The following is a 24,794-nucleotide window of genomic DNA, read 5'->3' as shown; positions in this document are numbered from 1 at the left end:
TTTTTCAACAGGGATTTTCAACAGTTTATCCGTGGCGGGAAGTGGTCCCTTCCCAGACGGCGAAATCTTCTGGCAAGTACACGGGCCGCATATTCTTCTTGCCCGATATACACCCCTAGGTCCTCGGCCTGAGTCTGGCCTATTTACAGCATTGTCGCCCGTTAGGAATTTTATTTAGAAGATCCGAGCCGGAAGTGAGGCTCCCATTCTGGTGCGCTTGGCGCTGGTGCGGTAAAGTTGAGTGTGGCAAGTCATCATACGAGCGGCGCTGGGGCGGGAGAGGCGCTAAGCAGGTCACGCATCCTTTCTTTCGGATAAGAAAACCAATTTCTTCCAACCGTCCGGGGACAGGAGCACTGCGGAACATGGCTGCTCTTTCAGCCTGGTTTTGGAACGAGAGGTTTTGGCTGCCACACAACGTAACCTGGGCGGATCTGGCAGACCCAGCGCCCGGGGTGGAGTATCCCAAGGCTGGACACTTGTTTACTGCCTTGCCGCTTGCTTTGGGAATCTTCGCCGTCAGGATACTCTTCGAGAGGTTCGTATCTACCGGTCACGTCGGATGTTTTCTGGCAAGTGAGGGGGAAATTCCCCAAAACTACTTTTAACGGACGTTTTTGTTGTCGTTGTTTTTTTTTTTCTTCCCCACAGCAGCGGAATGATGGGTTTGCTAGCTGTGGGAGGACCAATATCTTTAACTGTGTGTTAACTCAGGGATTCCCAAACTTTGCTGTTCGCAAACACCATCCTATCACTGTCAGCAGTTCTGCCACGAAACGACTGTCTAACTGTACTGTTATTTTCTTCCTGCCCTGCTTGTAAACACAAATGTGCGTACGAAATTGCCTTCGGGCATCCTAAGTTCAAGTGAACGCAGCGCTGTTACAACTAAACAAATGTTCATCTTGCAGGGACAGCCCCTTACCTTATGGTCTCATAGATGTCTGGGTAACTCCGGCCTAGCTTGGTAGTCACTGGCTGTTAACCAGTCTCCTTATGTTGCTCTCTAGTTGTCCTCCACTGATGTATGTATGCATGTATGTATGTATGTATGCATGTATGTATGCATGCGTGCCTTGCCAGTGCTCCCTCAGCCCTGTCAATCTGCGCCTTCTGTGAAACTGCCACATCTTCTTGTCATATTTATGATCAGGGAATCCATCCAATGCTTGTGCAAAGGTTGAGCGGTGCCTTTTATTCAGGGCAGGCAATAACGTAATGACATTGAATGTAACCACACACACACACACACACACTCTTAAATACACTCTGGCTTGGTACACATTTGGATGCCAGCCAGCTGCAGGCCTCCCTACACAACCAAGTGGAGTTGTCCTGGAGGCGTTTTGCCTTGACAAGCCAGAGAAAAATAGGTTTTCATCATTCATTTGACTACTGCTGCAAAGATGAGATGTGTGTTAAGTCATCTTTATTGCTGGCCCGACCCTCTTCCTCAAATCAAGATAAGGCTACTCCTACTTTTCTACTATAATACTGATTAAAAAAAAGTAAAAGTAAGTAAAAAAGAAAGTAGTGGAATTCCACATTAGGCAATTTCCGGCTAGGTGTAGGCGATTATAGCTGGGTCAATCTGGTGCTGCTGACAGGGGAGCTGTGGCTGTCCCACCAGTAAATCCTTAGTCCTCAAAAGATCTCCCAGTTGCTCCCTCAAAGCAGGTTCTCTTTGGTTAGTTTTGGGGTCTTGTGTAGCCTGTTGGTTCAGGGAAGAGGAGGTGGGGACCCGCACTCAGCAGCGGTCCACTGGCGCTGACCGTGGCAACAGGAAAACCACATGCCCTCATTCATTGACCGAAACTTTGGTTGGTGTACTGAACGATCTGATGCAGAGGTTTCACTGATGTTAACACCATACTTTATGCAAAATTTCAGTCAAGTGTTTGTTTAGCCATTGATATGTTGAGGGATTTTTTCCCATCTATAATCGTAATCTGATTCCAATTCTAAATCCTGACAAACCTATAATGGCAGTCTTCGTTACTCACTTAGCTTCAGTTTAAAAGCATAAGAGGAGAGTGGTGCTAAAACCAATGAAATGAACACCATGGTAACCTATGGTAAATGCAGTAAAGACTGGAAGACAGTCACACATTTTTTGCTCTGCAGGCTCTGTGCTTCAGCACAATCAATTTGAAATAAAGTAATTGATACTACATTCAATTGCCAGGTCTAAGCTTTGATTTTGAGTTGGTTTACATCTATATAGAAAGAACTGGGAGATGTAGCCCTGTAAACAAATAGTGCCCAAAGTTTAGGGGTACAAAACTAATTGGACAGATACACGTGAAGTCAGACACAATCATCATGTTTAATATTTTTTGGTAAATCCTTCGCAGTCAATGACTGACTGAAGTCTTTGACCCACAGACATAAGCAGACACTTTGTGTCTTCCCTGGTGATGATCTCCCAGAGCTTCACTGCAGCCACCTTCAGCTGTTGTTGTTGTTGGGTCTCTCTGCCTCGTGCGTTTGGTCATATGTTTAGAATTGTTGTCCCGCTGAATGATGAGATGTCGTTCGATGAGTTTTGATGCTTTTGACTGAAACTGAGTTTACAGAATGGTCCAGTATAACTCTGCTTTCATCCTGTTGCTTCCGTCAGCAGTGAAATCAGTAAATGCCAGTGTGCCAGTTCAGTTGGCAGCCATACAAGCCCAGGCCCATAGAAGAACCACTGCCATGTTTGACAGATGAGGTGTAACTCTGGGTCATCTCCTCATCTCCTCAATCTCCTCTTTGAGGCATTTTGATAGAGGTTGATTTTTGTTTCATCAGTCCATAGAACTTCGTTCCTGAACTCTTGCGGGTCTCTATTTGTGAGACAGGTGTGTATTTGTGTGTGAACTGCAGCCTGGCCTTATTGTTTTTGAGGTTTACTAGCAGGTTTGCATCTTGTGGTGATTCCTCTGAGGTCCTGGTAATGAAGTCTTGATCGTTGACAAGGAAACATGTACAACTACACTCTGTAGGGTTTTCTTGACTTCCTGTGCAGTCATATATCGGTCTTTCTTCACCATGCAAGTGATTTTCTGCTCATTCAGAAGACTTGTGTTCCTTTCGTCTACCAGCTCATTTGTCATTTTCTGGTTTTCCTTTACACACCTGCTTTTTTTATATTTTACCCAACTGTGGATTTTGGCAAACCAACTATTTTTGACATCTCTCTACCAGATTTATGCTTTTTTTTTTAGCCTCATTATCTTCTCCACTTGCATGGCCACCTCTTGACTCAATCTAAATGGCAGCTCTCAACTCTGAGTCAACTCTGAACCACGTGTGAGCTTTTTTTGTGCATGAACTAATATTGAAACGACACACAGCTGCCAAAGAAACATTTAGTAGCCAAGTGTCAATTACTTTTGAACCCCCTATGTAATGAATGTAATTAGAACACCCAGGATGAACTTTTTATTGGATTCATTACTATATACACATACATATATATCTATGTATTTAATGTGATGAAAGAAATCCTTGTAATACTACTGTTGGTAGGCCACCATATCTTAATGACTTTATTGTATTTACAGGATTTTTGCATCAATGGATTGACGTAGCTTGATTTGTCAGGTAGTTAATCCACTCTAAAGGGGCTTTCAAATTATTTTCATAAAAAAAGTACTGTAAATGATGATGCATATTGACACATCGATTAGGAAATAACATATACCATGTTATGTGAATTTATCCATCTAGCCCACACCTAATTTCAACAAGTCTGTGATTGTACATACAATTACAGTATAGTTGCTTAAAAAGAACAGACAGTGTTTGTTGTGTAATGTAACACATTTCCATTTCGTTTTGGCAAGATATATGTCAGCTCTGATCTTACTAGAGAGACTACATTTGTGATTGCCTATTATATGTTTCATTATTGCATATAACACGAGACAGGTGTTGTCACTGATATATCGATGTGTTTCTATCATTAGACAACTACATGGCCATAAAACATTATTTGATCAAGGGTCACATAATGATAGGAGTCCAGGAATCACCATTAGCCGGTCAGGGCTTTCTATAGTTGTCTGACAACAAACAGAGACATACATCAGAGATTACACATCTATAGTTCTTCATGACATATAGAAACACACAGTCAACAAGGCTGGCTTCTTAACGTTGCGGGTAGGTGAAACTGGCCTGTGTAGTATTAAAATATTCCTGTATATCTGAATTAGGTAGGTACTGTTGTCACTCAGGCACGCTTTCCAGACACAGAACGTACAGGGCCGGCCCCAAGCACAGCATCAGGCTCTGTCTGTTTGGTTTAGACATGGTCAAGTGGCGAGCCACCTGTCTCAGGTGCCAGGGGTGATTGCCTGTCTCTCTCTAAGGTGAGGCTGTCGTTGAGCGGAGATGGAGCCCCGGCCTGATCCAGGGTGATGTTCTCAGAGAGCGCGTTTACTCTGTCACTGCTCGGCACTCCGACCGGGTGACTGGCTCATTCATTTATTTATCAGAGAAAAACATCACACCACAGCATGAGTTCCTACTCCTCCTTCTGCAGAACCTTAACACAGGCTGTTCTGTTTTGCATGCACACAATGCACTTAGTATTACACAAAACAAACACACACACACACACTGTGTTTATGCATCTGCATATGCAGTAAGAGGGTCTCTCAGTCACACATTGATGTGGCTGATTTTGATGGGGATGTTCTCAAAGACACATCCTGCCACAAACTGGTTTGGTTTGTGACCTAAATATCATTATGTTATCTTTTTTTAAAAACCTTTTTTACATACCGTTGTTAAGCGAGACTGGTTGCATTTTCCCCAAGTTTTTCCCATTGTTTTAAATTCCTGTTTTAATTTTTTCCTCAAACGATATCCTCCATGTTACTTTAAACAGAAACGCAGGATTCTCCTGGATGATGCGACATTCCTATAGGTCATGACCACCAGTTTTAATTACTTCAACTTTTTCTGAGAAATAACGTTTTGTCTGTCATGGTGAACGGCTCTAAATACTACAATACCCATGCTGTTGTCAAGAAGAAGAATCCAGTCGAAGGTCTGAATTAAAAGTGATAGCAAATTCAAAACGCTTTGAATTGCAGCTAAATTAACCCAAATTGACCCAGAATTTGAAACTGAATTGATTTAAGCTGTAGGCTTTGTTTTCAGCACCATAATTTTTAACCTTCTCTAACCTTTAGCAGCGCACGTAACTGAATTTTAAGCCCTAAAGATGAGATAATTAAGTTCTGTCAATCAGGAAGAATAGCTACAGGCATTGTTGAGACTAGATCGAACACACATCTGGTATTTTTTCTTCATGTAGATTTTCAAAGCCCTACATTTCACCAGGCTTTTTTTTTTTTTGGCCACTGTTATATTTGCCTTTGTCCTCAAAAGGCAGCATTTTTTTTACACATTATCATCGAGCATATTTGCAGGATTCCTCTTTTACCTGTAGGCAGTTCCTCTCTCTGACTAATGTTATGGCTGTCTTCAGCCCAACCAGGCCCCCCTTTTCTAGACCGGTTTCTTCTTGTTCGATCATAATCATGGCTTTGCTGTTGGCACTGATTTTGTAGATGGGAGCAGCCAGGCTGTTTTTTGCGTGTGCAAGCCTAGGCCCCTTGTAAGCCGTGTCATGAGTTAAACTCTGTTAAGACTACAAACTGAGTTGTGTATGAGATTAGGAGCTGCCAGATTTGCCTTGTAGTCTGTTTTGAATCTCCCCTTATAAATTAACTAAAAGGTATTCTCCCTGTCAAAACCCTTAAGGAACCGATGGAAGTGGCTCTAAACAAAATGTTGATGTGGCACATTAAATATACTCCTTATTCAGTGTTCTGTCTATTGCCCAAATATTCTCTGCATTATCTGTCTCCAAAGTCACTTTCCTTCCACTTAACTGGCAATTCTGTGTCGAAAAACAAGTTGTAACTGAACAATTCGAATGAAGACCACAGTTACATCCAGTGCTGTGCTATGAATAGAGCCGACCCTTTGCCTCAGACTAGGCCCTGGCACTGGGAGGTTTTCCCAGTGTCAAGGTTGTATGTAGCTTGCCGTCAGGGCCACTAGCGTCTGTGTACACAGACCACACTGAGCCCGTCCCTTGTTACCAGGCTTTGTGTGTGTTAAGGTGGTCAGGTTCCGAGGAGGAACAGGGATGTTTTGACATTTGACATAAATAGATTGGCTTGCGCGTCTCGCTTTTTTCCTCTCTTGTTGCTGCTGTCTGCTGATGAGCACTGCGGGCTCGGACTTGCGTGGGCTATTTCTGTCGACTCGCCCTCCTGTTTGTCATCAATTTGAAAGGCCTATGCGTACAAGATAACCTAGAACTGTTGCCTGTATCTGTGCCACATCAGCTCATCTTTGAGCTCGCCCATGTGACTGGGTACGAGCTTAATAGGGAAATTGTTAGAGAGCTAATGTAGGCACTTAAAGCCTCACCACTGAGTCAGTTCAGCACCGATCTGCCTCTTGAGCTTTTACGCAATCAAAGTACCAAATACTGATCGCTGTATGTTGGCTTTGCTCGTTTAAAGTGTTTTATGCTCAAGGTGCACTTAAGAAGTGAAATGTGCATTGTAATGTGGATTATGTTGAGTAATATTTAACAACATCATGCCACATGAAACTGATCCATCCAGTCTAACTTCTCTGCAGAATGTGCATTATGTTCTTCATTTTTCACCTCGGTCCCACAGAGTTCTCAGTCCACCACAGATATGGGCCAGTTTACTTTCAGTGTCATGAAATTCATTCAATATGTGAAGTAAAACTTTAAGACACTTAAACACTTAAAGAACTAAGTTAGTAGTCATCTTCTAAAAATAACTTTGCTTGAAGAACTCATTTTCTTATCCCTCCACACCGGCCACAGCGTTGGCCGGAGGCATTATGTTTTCGGGTTGTTCGTGTGCCGGTCCATCCCATTTTTGTGAACGCGATATTTCAGCGACGCCTTGAGGGAATTTCTTCAACTTCGGCACAAACATTCCCTTGGACTCAGGGATGAACTGATTGTAATTTGGTGGTCAGCGGTCACTGTGACCTCACATCCGTTCCATTCTTGTGAATGAGATATCTCAGGGACGCCGGGAGGGACTTTCTTTACATCTGGCACAAACATCAACTTGGACTCAAGGACGAACCAATTAGAATTTGGTTGCTAAAGGTCAAAGGTCACTGTGACCTCACAAAACACATTTTTGGCCATAACTCAAGAATTGGTACTCTAATTATGAAATATTACACTTCATACCTTTTGTTAAATTCCTTCAAAGTCTTAACTACATATATAATATGAGTCTGGACAGAAATGAATGTGAACTGCAACTTCTCTGGTTGGCAGACGCATACAACCGTGAGGCTAAAAAAATGCCCTTGCTAGGTTGGATGGTGTGAAAGTGATACACCCCAGCCACTTTGATCTAGGTACCTGTCACTGCCTGAAATGAAACGTCACCTCAGGACAAGTAGTACAGAGAATGCTGAGTGGTAAATCTGGTTCTTACAGGGACACAATAAAAACAGGGAGGACAAGAAGTGTGAGTGGTTTTACGTCAGACAAAAGGCATTGTCCCCCCGCAATTAGCTCATAATGGAACACAATGGCTCCGGCTATTTTGTAGTGTCAGATTCCAACCACAAAGAACCATCTCCTTGTAAACAGCTCCAGTCAATATAGTTTTTTTTTTTTATCATAAAGAGGATTTTGCTTAATTTCAATAGAGATTCTACTGAAACCGATACCTGAGGAACCTAAATATATAAAGTGTTAGGATTAAAGGAGCAGTAGGTGAGATTTACATATTGAAATGAAGCCATTTTATTAGTCAACATTACAAGTATTTCTGCACCCAAGTGGCATCTCGTCTTACCAGTTTTAATTTAAAGCATATGAAACAGGAAAACATTTTTTTAAACACCAGCAAGAGAGCACTTTGTCCACATAAAGATGGGCTCACTAGAAACACATCTCTTGTTTCTTTTCTCTCTGGTGTCTTCTGGTTTATGTCACTGACTGATCATACATAAGGGAAGTCATTTGCACATCCCGTCTTGTATTTAGGTCCTAAATCCAGGTCAGTATCCTGCACTCTGATTTATAACTCCCAGATGTTATTGGAGTGAAAGACCCACAGAGCAGGCAAATAGCTAGCGAGACAATGAATAAGGTTTACTTTATATAGGCACAAAATGAACACAATAAGAGGCTCAAGATACATTAGAAAAAGTCACTGAAGAAACCACATAACATTATAATGAACCTAAAAATAGTTTAAAAATGTGAGTACAAAATAATATGACACCGATAGATCAAGTTTGTTAACACGGCTGTACTCGACTGAAGTTCAGACTCTTGTCTGTTGTTTTCGTGTTGCTGTGTGTGATCGCCCCCTCAGTGATCCATTCAAACCATGTCCAACTTGGAATTCGAAGTAGCGTTTTCGTTTGTATTTGTTCTTTATGTAAGCTGTCAGTTTATGATTTTAGTAATACAAAGTCTGCCTGGGAAAAAAATCATCATATACTCTTGGGATGAATGTTGAGTAATGAAGTCATAGCAAAACGTACCTTTACAGAGGTTAAATAATAGTTAACGGTAGGTTTTATATTCATTATGTTTTCATTTTAAGCTGTGGACAGAACATTCTCTCAGCTACCATGCTGTAGTCTGTGAGCTGTATGATCACATGATCAAGTAGCATTGTGAAATTTTACATTGTAGGGGGGGGGTTTATCGTCACTACTCACAGACTCACTTGTCATAAAGTTCCCTCAATAGTCTACACTTCACAGTTCACCCCTAACTACAATTTACAATGCAACCTTGTAAAGTTGTAACATTTCGTGTCTTGCCCCGCGGACAAGTAATGGAAAAGTCTTGATTTTGTTCATTAACCTTTTTAATTAATTATTTAGCCTTGTAGAAGCATGGATATCGGTATCTGAATCAACAACACACTAAACCCTGAGCTGCCTTGCATTAACAAATTCGAGACTGACCTTGTGGATTGGGACCTAGTTATGTCTAAATGAGCTTTATTTAATTTAATTCCGTACCAGGGGAAGCAAAGTCACTGTGGTTACAAACCTACTACTAGTGTCTGTGAAGCTTTAGAGGAGCTCCACATTTTTTTTTCTCTTTTTCTCCGTTTTAGAGAGACGTGTACATGTTTGTTCACACTGTAGATTCCACAGGAATGTTTTCCTTCAAGAGTTTTTGTGTAATATTTGCAGCAGCCACGCTGATCATGCACAACCTTGTAAATGATTTATTGGGCTTTATATTCTGCATGACAGTATTTAAAGGGATAGTTCAGACTTTTTGTGGGGATGAGGTGGTTTTTTAGCTACACTGGTAGTAGTGAGATGTGTTTGGAGATGTCCAGCAGGCAAGTGTTTTTTTTTTGGTTTGGTTTTTTTAAACTATCCAAAACATAGCACCAAAACGTGATTGTGATTCTGCTGACTCCTCTCCCGTCATGCCACTTGGTAACTAATTTTGTTGTTGATAATCTGTGTATCACCTGTTGTGGCTGCTTAGAAGTGTGTACTGGCATGAAATTTACTCTGCCCATAGCCGCGTCCTTAAGACTAAACCACACTGAGTTACTGACTTATATTTGAGCTGCTCCTTCCTTGAAGAAAAGGATTTATGCCTTATTTGGACCTGCAAGAAGGCTTTCACACACGTAAATATTTATGGCCATAAACCCATGCAGCTATAGAACAGGAGAAAACACAGGTGGCTTATAATAGCTAATAAGCCATTCTTTGTGCATGTTTAGTTTCCAGCTAATTTAAGCCGGCTGTCAGCAATGAACTATATATAATTTGTCTGTCATACATGTCAGTCACAGCACACCTTTTCTAACTTTAATCAGATAAACGTTAAGGGTAAACTCAGCGCGTCTCTCAGCTGAACGTGACAGTTCAGTCATAATGCAGAACAGAGCCACAGTCAGGGGTCATACAAGGTCATAACGTTCCCATAATGAAGAAAACATCCCAGAATCACTGGGGATTTTCAGAAGCTCCCCTTCAGCAAGTTTGTGCTGTCTTTCATCTATTACTAGCCATTAGCTTGCCAGTCTAACGTAACACATTAATCACGTGGTCTGTCTCTGTTTTCCGGCTGTAAAAACATGATGTACACAGATGCTCAGATTATGGGCACAGCCAGCGAAGATAGAGAGACAGAGAAAGTATTTATAAATTACATGTGAAAATTATTAAACCAGACTCGAACCTGAAGCTGTATGCAATAAATCCGAACTGAGACCCGACTTTTTGACTAGACCTATCAGTTAGTAGAACTCTGTTGCACCCGAATTGTAGTAAATTCTCTGACAGGTGATATGATGTTACTGTAGTTTACTGGACTGTAGTAGTAGCACTATATTGGGCTGTTGTCAACTGTAATGCTTTGGCCTACAACAAGTAGCTCAATGCTGTAGCATATTTTTGTTTTGTTGGCAAACAAAGCAAAAATATCTCTAAAATACATTTTATATTACTACGGGTGAGAAACTGTTTACACCACTGAAGAAGCCTCTTGGATGTGATGAAAGGGGGAGACACCTTCAAGAACCTCGATCAAGTCCAGTCGCCGTCGCATGGCACTTAGAAATGACCTGGATGACTGAGAATCCTCACAGACGACTCCTAATGTCAAAAACAAGCTATCTGTTTAAAATATGTTCATATCCATATATATTTTCTTGAATTCTGAATGTGTGAAGGAACCCTGTTTAAGTGTGCTATCAGATCACTAACTGAATGCTATGTAAAACATGGTGCAGGTTCTGTAAGTTTTCCTGTCTGAGCTAGTGTGCAAGTTTTAACAAGTGACCCTGTTTCTCATATCTTAACCTCTGTCACAGATTTATTGCCAGCACCTGTGCCCGGAGTCTCCATATTCAACCAGGTGTTGGAAGAAGAGCTCACCCCAATGCAGTGCTGGAGAAAGTGTTTACATCCATCACAAAGGTTGGATTTCTTTTTCAACAACTTCTCTTTCCTTTATCTTTTTTTAAAAAGAAGCATTTTTGTACTGGAGTATCAGTAATAGCTGATATTATGCTACATTCGTGTCATGTGGGATGGAAAGTGATGATGAGAAAGATTCCTAGGCTAACAACTTGCAGGAATTCATGTCATCAGACAATTTGGGAACTAAAGATTACAAAGTAGGTCACTTGAGGGTTAAAAATACGGTGCCTTGACAGTATAACACTAAGCCCGTGCTTGTTTGTTTTTCAAGCACTTCCCTGTTATTAAACCTCAAATTTAATATGTCAGAGTTTACAGAGAAATCTGAGTTTTCCAGTTGTAATTACGAGAGACCTGAACGAAAATCGGCTAAGCTGTCACTCACAGTTATCAGGTGATTTGCCAAACCCTTTGTAAGATTTGTGAAAGGCCAGTTTCCTTTGGCATGTCTGGCACTCATCTTTCTGGGGGTCTTCTCCGCAAAGTTGGAAGTTATTCCAGACGCTTGACTTTTTCAACATCTGGCTGGCGTAGTTGTAACTTGTAAGCCTGTCACACGGTCACATGTCACTGTCCCGGTGTCAGCGCTGGTAACGTTAGATGAAAGCTGTGACACACAAAACCATCACTACAATTAAATGCCCTTGTCTGTGATGACTATTAATAATTAATTATCATGCATATGAATAATGTTGGATGACTATTTCTTATTTCATGGGCTCTTTGGGATTTTTGTGGTAATGCAAATATAAAAAAAATAATTTTTAAAAAAACAACATTCGAATATTGATTTGCACGTTGGTTACCATTGCAGCAGTAGAAGCTTTGAAGCATTCGGGTCAGCCCTACATGTATGACAAAGAAAAGCAGCAACTGCCGCCTTTAAAACAGAAATATATCATATCACAACATGAAATCAAATATCTCCCAGAATTACAGCATACACTCTACAAGACCCAAAAGAAAACCAGGCTTACATGAAATCAGATCCAGGAATTTAGTGGAAACTATTTTTCTTATACTGAAATTGCATTTTTGTGGTTCACTCTCCGGATAACTCCAGAAAACAAAGGGTTGGGTTTGTTCAGCTCACATGTGATTCAGGTCACGTGGGCACAGTCGTGTATGACGAAACAATTTTGCAAGAGCACTTATCTGTCCCGATTTGTAACATTAGCACAAAATATCTCACTTTGATTGTCGCTGTTTACAGTTTTCAATGAAACTTTTAGTTGACCATTTAGTTAGATGTTCTGCCGATACTTTTTGTATTTGCTGAATTCACATGCTCTTGTCGAGTTCGTTATGTTGAGAGTCTCAGATATTACAGCCGGAATAGCAAAAATGGCAAAATGCTAATGCATGAACTAGATACTGTATATACAATGATAAAGCTATTCTTCATCCCTGTCGGGCTCCTTAATACAAACTTAAGTTGTTTGCTGTTTCTTCTCTCTCTGCACAGAATCCAGACTCCCGCCATCTGGATGGCCTGTCCAAGCAGCTGGACTGGGAGGTGCGAAAGGTCCAGCGATGGTTCAGACACCGCAGGAACCAAGATAAACCCAGCACACACACTAAGTTCTGTGAGAGCATGTAGGTTCATGCCTTCTGTGTTCCTTTTATAACCTCTCTGCAGGCTTCAGCACACAGTGGTTGTGTTTTCTGTGCGGGTGTGGTATCGTGTGGCATGTGTATGTACCAATACTTCTCACTTTGTGAGGACAGGAGTGAGTTTCAGACGATGAGATTGAGAACATTTTCTGGCTTTTCCTTCAAGGCCTCTTTATTGTTATGATTTGGATTTTGAATTAAAATAGAATTCTGATCAGTTTATTAAAGAGAGAGGGTTGTGGCCTCACATGTTCTGTAATGTTATGGTAGGGGGCAAACGAATGTTTGATTTATAATGTGTAATGTAGTTTCTCTCTGAAATTAGTCGTACTTTCCTGGATCATAATTTCCACTCATGTGCTTTCAGGTGGAGGCTTACATTTTATTTGTGCATATTTAGCTATGGGCTCCAGTTTCTGTGGCAGGTGAGCACACACTCCGATTGGGCTTGAAAATTGTGACAAATAATATTAGTAATAATATTTGATTGGTTTATTTCCATACGCAAGAGCATTATTGATTGTTTGCTGATCTAAGACCTGTCTGTTTTCAGTCCCCTTGGATGTGGGATACACGGCATTGCTGGTACAATTACCCCTATCAGGTATGATGCAGTTCTACCCTCTGTCTATATACACTGACCAGACACATCATTAAAACCAGTTACCGGTTTTAAAACCAATCAGCGGTTTTAACATTTTGGCTGAATAATTCAATCCAATACAACAACTACAGCCTCAGAAATTCCCTCCAAGTTGAATCAACAATGTCAAGAACTGAACATTTATTGCAGGGCTGTTGTGTTGGATTGTATGACTTTGTTCATATTAAACTCATGCACCATTAACCATGTGCAGAAAAGTAGCTTGTGTTGACTTTTCTCCTCCCCCTCTAACAGCAGAAACATTGCCAGTATCTGTTTACTTTTACTTCACTACCTTTTTACTGATCTTGTATAAATGAGGATTTGGCATAAAGAAGTCTGACTACTGGTAATATCATGGAGATGTCCTAGTATTCCTTTTGTCTTCCCCACATCATGTCGGGATTAAAACTATTTAGTATACACTTTATTCAGTTTATGAGAAAGCACAAATCTGATCCTCAGTTCCGATTGAGTGGCTAGATTATAAAATATGTCTGTGAGACATATTTGATGCAAACTCTATAAATCGTTTTATATATATTAGTTTCTATATATGAGCAAAATCAACATTACCACTCATACAGATACTCAGGTGCTACTTAGAAACCACGCTGCTATGCTACCATGAGTATTGCTAGTAATATTATCTCTATTAAAAAGACATGTATTCAACCCTCATACCAACCATTAGGGTTTAGAGATATGATGATATAAACCACGAGACCGTACAATTTTTCTTACAGTTTATACCGTGTTAATATCTTTGATTGTATCAGACCATATCGGGCTGTAATGTAAATCAGTGGGCAGAACTGATTTATGACAAGGTTTTTTTATGGTTTTTTTTTTTTTTTCCCCCATAAATGTGATGACGTGCCTTATTCATTTTTGTTTTATTTCAATCCAATTTATTAGCAAACACAGACATTTCTCTCCCGTTATTTAATCCGTAAAGTGTGTCTCAATTAAATTTTCAGCGAAATCCACTGTATCACGATAGATACTGTGGATATACTGTACATGCTGCAGCTATCATAACAAAGAAATTGCAGTATAAAAATGTCAAACTAGGTTGAAGGTAATTTAGAAAAAAGTGACAGTAACACAGTTGGATGACTAAAGACAAGCTGGACTTTCAAATGTAATGTCCTGCGTTGTATCTATGTTAATCACAATTTAAAAAAAAAAAAAAAAAAACTTAAGGCACCTCATAATACTCCTCATAGCCCATCATACTCCTCTCTCTCTCTCTCTGCCTTTTCCTGTCTCGCATGACTGTCCACTTTCAGGTAAAGGCAAAATGCCAAAAAATAATACTAATTAAAAAAAAATCTAAGTGCTTCAAATATGTTTCATGCAGTCGTAAAGGCTTCACCTGGACTGATGCTAATTCAGGAAGACAGATATTTAAACCCTCGCACACTACAAGATGCAGACTGCTCATGGCTCTCTGCTCTGTTTTTGAAAATGAATGAGTGCATAGACTGAGTCCAGTTTAAGACACACTGCCAGGCATGGCACACTTCACTGGAAAGCAGAGCTTCACCCATTTTATTGCTTAATTAACCTGGTGATTCAATGGACCAGGGTGTATGTTGTGGTGATTTGCAACATTGCTGCAAACTGGTGGTCACATGTCATCCTTTCACTCATCACTGTGTGATATCCAGTATAGTTTGGTTTGAAAAAAGAAAAATCAAACACTTTGAGACGATTCAGATTCTTCTTTAATCTGACTCCCTAAAGCTGTTTGTCCTCTCTGTCTCTTCAGGTCATGACTCCGGGCCTTTACCACTACTATGTGACAGAACTAGCCTTCTACTGGTCACTCATGTTCTCCCAGTTCACCGACATAAAAAGGAAGGTGAGTAGAACAACGCTGGCTCTTTCTCTGTTAGGTTAGACCACACTGGAACCTTTTCAGCTGCCACTCCCTTATAAAAATTTGTTAATACGTCTATTGTTCCTCATTTGGCAGCGGCAGAGAATGCATGTATCTGTGTGCATGCATGATGTGTGATGCAAAGTTTTTCAAATGTATGCACATAACACACAATGTATTTAAGACTAGACCTGACTTGTAAGCCTACAGTTGTGGTCATTTTGAGGGTGACAGGGGCGGGGGGCGCCGCAGCTGCTGCTCAGTCTGTGAATGCCTTGTATTTTCAGCACGAGGGCACGCGCAGTCATGTGATTGGAGGATGGAGCAGGCCTAACTCTTTTAGAATTACAGAAATTCCACAGACTAGCAGCGTATTAGAGCTGGAGTTAGTTGCAACCGCAGACACTTGCTTTTAATGTTTTAGATGTTTTTCACTGCAAATGTCTGGAATGTGAGACTGGAAAAGTTGGTCGGTGCCATTTGCTTTCATTTGACGGCTGGCGGAGTCGAGCTGAACGCTAAGAGGCAGCTGGCCTGGATTCACATTGTAATTTAATCTTTTACTTCATGATATGATGTTCAGATCAGGCTGATGAAAGTGCTTCTCGGCTGATTCTTTCAGCAGATGTGTGTGTTTATACAGCTAAAGGCCTTTCTCACTTGAATCTTTGCTCAGCTCAGTCACATTGTGATTAGTCCTTCTAAACCACAAAGGTAGTGTGTAAATATGCAAATTATAGGATATTTCCCAACAAGTAAAAGAGCCGGTATTCATGCAAGAAATGGTGAATTTCAAATTTGAAGTGGTCAACAGAGGAAGATGTCAGGTTTAAAATTTCTATAAAGGTGGATGTTGCACTTCACTGGCTTTACGAACTCAGCTTTTGTAGCTGGAACTTTAGTATTTATTTAATATCACACATCAGGAGAAGTTTATGTACATGAAAATACATCTTATGTTTTTGCCATTTTACATAATGCACATTGATGGTCCTGCTGTTGTAACAGACCAGACCAATTGTCAAATGTATGTTGTATTATGTTAATGTTAAATAAGTGAAAGACTTAAGATATTGTATAGAAAGTAGGTTGGAAATATGTATATAAACATATATGTGCGTGCGTGCGTGCGTGCGTGTGTGTGTATTATAGAGTGTGTATATTCATGTCCAAATATAGTGTGGACCAAATCTCCTGCAGACCTCCTTCTGTCTACTCCTGCAGTCTGCTGCTGTCAGTCCAGATGACTTAATAGTCAGATGCAAATGTCTCTGTCTTAAGCTTTGCTCTTGTTTCTCCGCCTGTTTGTCTATTTTCAGTTGCTTGGCACTGTTAAGCTTTCACCTACACCTTCTTCCTCTGTCCAAGTCTGGCTGCACAAAACAATCGCTACCACTGGGTCTGATTTTAGCTTAGATCCGTTTCAGCTGTCTGTTAACTCTAAAAGAGTGAACAGTCTTAAGAAATAATGATGAAATTCAGTATTTATTAGGAGTGTTGTTTATGCTGCTACAAAATGTGATCTGTCCTCTCACATTGGCAACGACACATATCCCTTCAAAGTCCTGTCCCCAAAGTGTTAAAATATTCTATATATTAGGAGTTTTAATAGTTTCATGGCCTTTTGAGGCATTTGTCATTCATTTCCATCTTCTGACAGTTGACCTAAATAAATACGTTTGGCATTAGTATTGGTGTGATATGTGAAGCATGAAGCAACCTTTTTTTCCTTATGTGGTGGTGATGCTATCAGGAAACGTGGTCTTGATTTTAAGAGCGCTTATTTCTTTTGTGTTGCTGTCTTTAGTTCATACAGACTGCTGCTGCCAGACAACCAAAAACACATAACTGATCATATATCGTATTTGTTTAAATGCATCAGGGTCCATTTAAGTGTATGTATTATTTATAAACTATTAAATGGTTTGGTGCCAGCAAAAGCTCTTATGTCCATGATAAACCTGCACACGCAGGCCTTTGATTGAGAGTAAAGATTGTTGTGTTTCTTATCACGGCTCCCAAACCCTGGATCACTCTACTTAATTAAAGAAAATTTTCATAAATTTGCATCCAGAGAGTAGTTCCTGCTTTCAATCTGTTCTGCATTACTATCTGTTTTATTTATTTGTCTTAGGTTTTTTGTAATTGATCGCAGTTTAAATTACTACCTTATTGTTTTTGCTGTTTTCATAATTTGTCATTGTAACATTTGTGTTATCTCTAGGCAATTTGTTGCTTTATTTTCAAAGAGCTATGTGTTATCATAGTTATTTTATTTTTGAGTGTTGTATCATCTTTGATCCACAATCATAGTAAATACGTAATGTCCTCAATGGCAAGTATAGAAAGTGTGTGTTTGTGAGACTAAAGATAGACCCATAGGAATACTGTGTGCTGAATATACACTGTACAATGCTGGTAATATAATATACTATAATACACTGCACATTATTGCAAGTCGGGTGCATTTATAAAAAACAAACCTTGAAAGATCAGATTAGTCGGATATATATAACAGATGTGATACATAATGTGATGAAAAGTCCCAGTGAGGAGTCTGTCCTGTTACTGGGAAAAACTATTCTGTCAGATGGGGAGTCTCTTGTCCCGACAAAGAGGAGAGGAGAGGGATGGCACGGAGTGATGGCAGTTGGCAGGAATGTCTTCCTGCAGCTTTCCTTGTCACGGCAGAGCTGAAGAAGTCTCTCACTGACAGCTCTCAGCTGTTTGACCAGCATTCAGTCCTAAACCGAAGCATGGAATCACCAGAGTGATTACAGTCGATCCTGAGGGGGGGGCATCAATGTGTGCACCCATGGCAGTTCATCTAATCGTTGTTGAGATATTTCAGCCATGCCGCTAGTGTGGCTAAAAATACATGGCACGACAAGACAAGACAAATTTGCAGGTGAGCATTCAGTGCACGTGTACAGTATGCTAACCACATCTCTCCCTTTTTAATTTCAGGACTTCCTTATCATGTTCATCCACCACCTGGCTACAGTCGGCCTGATCAGCTTTTCCTATGTTAACAACATGGCGCGAGTAGGGAGCCTGGTGATGTGTGTCCACGACGCCTCTGACTTCCTGCTAGAGGTCAGTGATTTTTGATGCTCTGAGAGCTGTATTGAAAGCGCCATACTGATGGTTTTGCATTTTTTTTGATCAACTAACTATAAGTCAGACTGTCATACTGTAATTCACTTTACTGCTGGCCATTTTTGGATCATAGCCTACATAATATTTGAGATTAGCATTTTAAGACCATTTTAACCTTTGTAACATACATTCAAACTGTAAGTGAACCTCTCCGCTGGGCCCTGAGGCTTAATACCGTATGTGCAGCTTTTCTGATAGCGTAAACGAGGAGGTGTACCTAATGAAGAGGCCGCTTAGTGTATGATGTGATGTGAAATCAGAGCAGTGTTTAGACATTTTCAAGCGCATCTGACAGTGAACAGGAATTATCACTAATATACTTTAGAGGTAATACCAAACAGAAAGATAGAGGAAGATATGACTGCTGTTGATAACTGTGCAGCTTTGGCTTTTACATACAGTAGTTTCCTTTTAGGATATTTATTGTTCAGTAGCCCTTTTGCTTCACTTCAGTTGGTTTCTGAAACAATGGAGATGAATTGTGATTGTTGTTTAGTGTTCCCAGTCACTTCCACTTGGATAAAATCCAAATAGATTGCGAGTACGAGGCCAGGAATTTGATAGGGGTGATGTGTGGAAGACATTAAAAAAAAAAATTCTTCACTTTGCAAAACTTATCATAATGCTTAATTTCTGCTGTTTTCTTTTTTAACAGGCAGCCAAGCTGGCCAACTATGCCAAATACCAGCGCCTGTGTGACTTCCTCTTCATTGTTTTTAGTGTGGCATTCTTTATCACACGACTTGTTATATATCCAATATGGTGAGTGCTCTGTGACACCTGCAACCTCAGAAAGAATAATCAAACTACTCTGCCTTAATATTTTCATGGTGTGTTTTCCTGGCAAAGTAATATTTGCGCGTTTGTAAGCGTGTACAAATTTTTTTTTTTAAATTACATAGCCTGCCTACAAATGTTACGTCTACAATTTACGTTATTTTTATACTGAAAATATTTTTTCTTATCCTTATTTTTTACTCTTGTTATGATTATTATTGCACATTAGCCCTTAAGTGCCTCCTCTAGAGTATGCCACTGAACATACATCACTGCTCATATTGAAAATATAAGTGTGTGACAAATAAAACTTTGAATCTTGAATGTAATATTTTCACTTTAGCTTTGATAGTGGCTGAGTTCAGGTTGGATGATGTGTCTCTAGCACATTTCTTTGAGCTTTATTTTTGTAAACACACAATAGATTGTTGTTTCAATAGAAAAACATCATAATCAAATTGTTCTTTAATTTCTTAAACTTTAATTACTTTATGTAATTACTTACTTCAATTCCAGGCCATATCCTGTAGCTGTAGTTACAGTGGTCAGAAACACACAGCCTGCACTCTCCGCTCCTTAAATGTACTTCAGGTGAACCAAGAATGAAAACCACCATGCCCTGATGTTTAGAAATAACTATAATGTGATGCAACTAGCACGGGTTTGTAAATCTGATGAGGCAATTTCCTGGATGCCAACAGTGTCTGACTAACAGATTCGTTTATCACTTCAACTTCTGGTCCAGAGCACTGCCGAGATCTGCGTTGACGTTTAGGCGCAAGGAAGCTTTTTGGATAGCCGCTATTCCTCGACACAGACCTGGATGTTGAAGCTCAACCTCCAGAGAGACAGACAATAGGGAGCCTATCATTGCCAAAAGTAACCTGAGCAGCTATATTCAGTGTCTTGGTGTGGATGAGTGATAAAGCTAGTGTTGCCGGTGAAGCTACCTGGGATGAAATCCATACCTATGCGGGGGAGGTGGATCCGTCGACAACCTCCTGCCACTCAGCTGGATTTAAAGGAAGACATGACCTTACCAACCACTCACCTAACATTCTAGTAGATCTGTGTCACTTGCCTCCTTGGTTGCCATTGGCTTCCAAATAGGAATTACAATCTGTGCTGTTACAATGGGCCTCATTAGAGGAATTGTTAATAATCTGATTAAAGTAAGGCTTGACATCTTGTTGCTCCTACTAGGATAGATTATCGCGTGTGCGCATGAGTGTGTAGGAGACTATAAAGTAAACAGGTGACCTCACATTGTACATCTGTTTTGTCTCTTGGTTTTCCAGGGTCCTGAACTCCACAATGTTTGAGAGCTGGGCCATAGTCGGGCCGTTCCCGTCCTGGTGGCTCTTCAACTTCTTGCTGCTGGTCCTTCAAGTGCTGCATATCATCTGGTCCTACCTCATAGCCCGTATAGCTGTCAAAGCCATGCTGCGCGGCAAGGTGGGTCTCTCATCATTAGTTGATTTAAATGATTAGTCAGTTGATCGACAGAAAATTAATCACAAACTATTTAAAGTTTTAGGAACAAAAAGACAAAAAATCACTACTTCCAGCTTTGTCAGATTTGAAGATTTGCCGCTTTTCATTGTCTTATGTGATAATAAATATATTTGGGTTTTGGACTTTGGTTTCGGTCAAACATAAGACATTTAAAGAGTCACCTTGGTCTGTCAGAAACTGTGTACTTTCTCAATTAATTGGAAAACCTGCTGAGGGGTTTTACATCTTACACGTCCAAGCTTTTCCTGCACAAGAGTAATAGTTTTCCCGCTATTACAACACACAAGTAATGATCGTGTGACAGGGTATCTTTAGTGTTTTGGTTTGAGCACCTGTTAGTTTCACTTCACTACATTTGACCATTAAAAAAAAAACAGTGCTGTAATTTTACAGCCTTTTTACAGTTTCTTTGTTAAGATCTCTACATTAGAACTCCTGCATGTCTGTAAGTCTGTGAGTTCAGACTGGCCCACTGTGTCCAGGCGGGTTGTGAGCACTGTACAGTGAAATTTCATGAGGCTCAGTGCAGCTCAAACTCTGTCCAAAGACTTAACGTAAAAGTCCCAAACGCATTGACCCCAAAACATTTTCTCCAAACTTTTGCAAGGACACAACATGGCTTTTTAAATTATTTGTGGATAAATGTTTTTAGAACAAAGAGGAGCAGTGTTACATAAGCAATAGAGTGGTGAAAGAAAAAAACAAAACAATCCCATCCAGGCATCTGTCTGTGATCAGAGGGCATTTATTGAAAGCATAACAACATAGCTGTTTTTGATGATGAATCTGCCGCCTCTCCACTTTTTTCCAGTCTGTCCCTGACTCTGTCTCATCTCTCTGCAGACGCAGTTTGTTTCCTCTCCCTCTGGAATGAGAGAGGGAGATCCTGTCTTTCTGTCTATCTTTGTCCAATGAGCCCTCCTCCACACCTCTCTTGCTTCTCTCCGTTTGCTCTGTCCGCTTGACAACTTTACCTTCTCAGTTTTTGGCTGTAAGTTTCTGTTCACTCCCTCTGCTGTGATTCCTTTCACACATTTTAATTCCCTCTGTCCTATCCATTTCCATTAGGACTCAGTGCAGTTGCAGTGGGTTTAATTCGACAGTAGATCGACACTTAGATTCAACCCCACCCAGAAAGCCAGCAAGTCGGAAGGAGAGTTGTAAATGCTGAGTAATGTGCTAATAGTGTCATGAATGTCAGGTACATGTGGGTGACAAATTAAAGGAAAGTGTGAATAAGTGAGTGGGGAATCATAATGAATGCTGATGCTTCCATACAGGGTCATTAAGCGGATTGATTAGAATGATGTGGATCACGTGCCGCGGCCGTCGCAGTCACCAGATCACAACCCCACTGAACGCCTGTGGTTGATTTTTGGGTTGACCACAGATTGTCTGGCAGCACTCTGCACCACCATCATTTTGGAAGAGCGGTGTTTCATCCCTCCAGTAGAGTCTCAACACCTACCTAAGACACTTCATGTGGGGTTTTTCCTTTCATTTGTCACCCATCTTTATGTCCAACTGTTTCTCATTAGTCAGGAGTGTGTTGAAATTGTCCCCACACCACCACCCTGTGGCCATGATGAACACAGGTGATCTGCATGAATACGACAGTTGTGAGGCTTCTTTAAAAGAAGAGAACGAAACAAACAAAGAAATCCTTAACTAATTCCACATAGAGCAACGGTAACACACTAAATTAAAAGTCTGAGGGTGAAGCTGCATCAAGCAACATTTTTGCCTGTGACCCCTCGTCAGGTTGAATTTCTAGGCACTGCCAGTAGTTCAGTCAAAGAGATATTTCCCCTGCTTCAGCTGTTTTGTTAGAATCATTTTTAGAGGCTTAAAAAAGATCAAACTTAAGAGAACAGTCAGAAAAATAAACATAATTTTGTGTATCAGATTTTTTTTGTTTTTTAACTAATTACCAGGGCAATAATCTCATGATGCCATGTAACCAGGATGGTAACTGCCCTGAACAGTAAAATGAGGCTATGAAGAAAAGAGCACACCGACCCCCACTAGTGGAGTTTCACCCAGTTTTTCCTAATAAAATTCTGGTGTCAGTTATCTACACGTTTCTGCCCACAAGAAAAAAAAATCTGTCCTTAACAGCGGAGAGAAAGATGGACTCTGGACACTATTGAATTGCAATAAATATTTTCCTTCACTGTCACTTTGGTATTAAGTGATCACAGACCAGCAGGGTCTTGTCCTGAGCTTGTTCTGTACACTCTGCTGATGTTTCTCAGGATTAAATGTACATGTACCTCTGGTCGCTATTTTGGAAACCAGCATGTGAAACTGCCACTCGTAGTTTTAAAAACATTGAAATGTCTCCAGGCACAATATATCGCCACCCCGCAAAGGTGAACCGCACAGAAAGTAGACAAAGTGTATTTAAAATTTTCATGGAAAAGAACTGAAGCTCATAAGTAACTTCATAACTATTATATACACTGCTTTCAAGATAGATGGCTTATTAGATTGAATTCCAATTGTCAGTATTTGTGGGCTGGAAAAAACGTCTGAAAATCTGCACTTTGACACATTTAAAAAACAAAAAAAAAATAATTAAAAAATAAGATGTAACAGAGCTCCAAAATGGACAAATAATGCCCAGACTGTAGGTGCGCCTGTACAACACACAAAAACAAATACAAAAAGTTTCTAAGGATAGATTCCCATTTGTTCTGAGTCTGTTTTAAAACAATGCTCACATCCTCATATGTACATTGAAGAGTTTTTATGATTAATAGTCCCCCTCATCATAATGGCACTAAAGACATCCTTCTTAATGTGATCCTAATGTAAGAAATTGGGATGAAAGTACACAGAAAAACTCGCCTAATGTACATATGGGTATGTCAGTATTATATTAAGATGACCTTGACAAAATATGAACTTTAATCCTTTAATATGTCATCGAGGAGCAATGTCAAACAATCACAGCATTATATGCCAAAAAGATAAACTGCCACTCATATTGTTCTTTCAGTGATTAAGTTACTTCAGAGTTATACATTTTATTTTGGACTGAAGTTTTTTTTAACCTATGTAGTTTGTGCTTATTCTCTTCAACGGAAATTAAAAAAAACAACATAATTGCATCTATTTTCCCTGTCTACTAGGTGTGCAACGACGTCCGCAGTGACATAGAGAGCAGCTCAGAAGAAGAGGCCGGCAAGCCCACAGAAGGCCTCAAGACTTCTGCTCATTCTCCCAAGGGAGAAAACGGCACTAACGGCCACTGTGCTTCTGTCAAAGCCCGAGCACAGAACCACAGCGGCTGTTGACATGGAGCCTGAAGCTGGGAGCCCCTGCAGTTCATACCCCCACAACGTCTCCCAGAGCCTTTGTTTGTCTCGTGGAAGTCATCTGTCGCGCAAGGCTCATGCCCACATTCAAACACACACGCACACACACACACACACAGTCTACAATCACAACACATTACACTGACAGTGAGTGCTCACAGATTTATATGTTGGTGGACTGATGATGGATATACAGACACTGACGTGGGCTTTGAAGAGCCCTCTAATGACATGTACGACACAGCTCGAGGTGAAATGATGTGGAAATCAGTCGAAGCAAGTGATTTGCATAGCCTTATTCTTCAAATGATGGGATTTACTGTATTTTGTGCTAAGTTTGGCTGCAGAGGCTGGTTGGTATCAATGTTCTCTCCCAGTTTTATTGGTCAGATGAACTTGATTGTTTTTGTTTAAGGGTTAATTCACACTGGATCACATAAGGTAGACAGCTGCTGCTGGGGTTAGTTTTAAACTTTCAAGCAGGTTGCACTTCTCTTGGCAGATTAGACGTGTCACAGCAGGTATTATATAGAAATAACTGTATTGTTATAAAAGTGGTTTTATCAACTCTTAAAAGCAGGGAACCTGCTTTTTGTGTGACCAGAAGTGTAACACACTTGAAACTTTAAACAGCAGCTGTCTCTGCCCATTGCAGGTTTTTGTGTATTTACCCTTTAACCACATTGTTTGGCTACTTTTTGTGACTTACTGTTTTTGTTCTGTTTTACAGTTTTTTTTACTTCTTCTGAGACCAAATGTTTATGAAATTGTTTGTCGTCACTGCCTGTACTGGAATTCAGGTATGAGGACCATACTAAACGTCTGGTATCACGTTCTCACTTGAGTGCCTTGTAAAAATGTATTTCCAAATATATTCTGTTGTTGAAAGATG

The 24,794-nt window shown here is 40.3% G+C and overlaps 1 protein-coding gene across 6 annotated transcripts; it reads left to right on the top strand.

The window, feature by feature from the left end:
• Positions 1–222: 222 nt before the first annotated feature.
• On the top strand, positions 223–24,792 carry cers5 (ceramide synthase 5). 6 transcript variants are annotated; one of them, XR_005709849.1, is made up of 11 exons: positions 223–538; positions 10,881–10,986; positions 12,455–12,585; positions 12,971–13,028; positions 13,157–13,207; positions 15,021–15,113; positions 18,099–18,227; positions 18,946–19,052; positions 20,366–20,522; positions 21,426–21,573; positions 23,717–23,805. XR_005709849.1 is itself a non-coding variant. In XM_040159837.1 (10 exons), exons 1-10 carry the CDS (start codon positions 366–368, stop codon positions 23,879–23,881), a joined length of 1,170 nt encoding a protein of 389 aa, XP_040015771.1. In that variant the 5' UTR covers positions 223–365; the 3' UTR covers positions 23,882–24,792. The 6 variants fall into 6 exon arrangements, 4 of the variants coding, with proteins under 4 accessions (XP_040015771.1, XP_040015772.1, XP_040015774.1 ...); XR_005709850.1 differs by lacking the exon at positions 23,717–23,805 and adding an exon at positions 21,651–21,847; XM_040159837.1 differs by lacking the exon at positions 21,426–21,573 and having other exon boundaries at positions 23,717–24,792.
• Positions 24,793–24,794: the final 2 nt, after the last annotated feature.

Source organism: Xiphias gladius, chromosome 21, assembly GCF_016859285.1.
Source record: "Xiphias gladius isolate SHS-SW01 ecotype Sanya breed wild chromosome 21, ASM1685928v1, whole genome shotgun sequence".
Taxonomy (NCBI): Eukaryota; Metazoa; Chordata; class Actinopteri; order Istiophoriformes; family Xiphiidae; genus Xiphias; species Xiphias gladius.
This window is presented reverse-complemented; position numbering and strand designations above follow the sequence as displayed.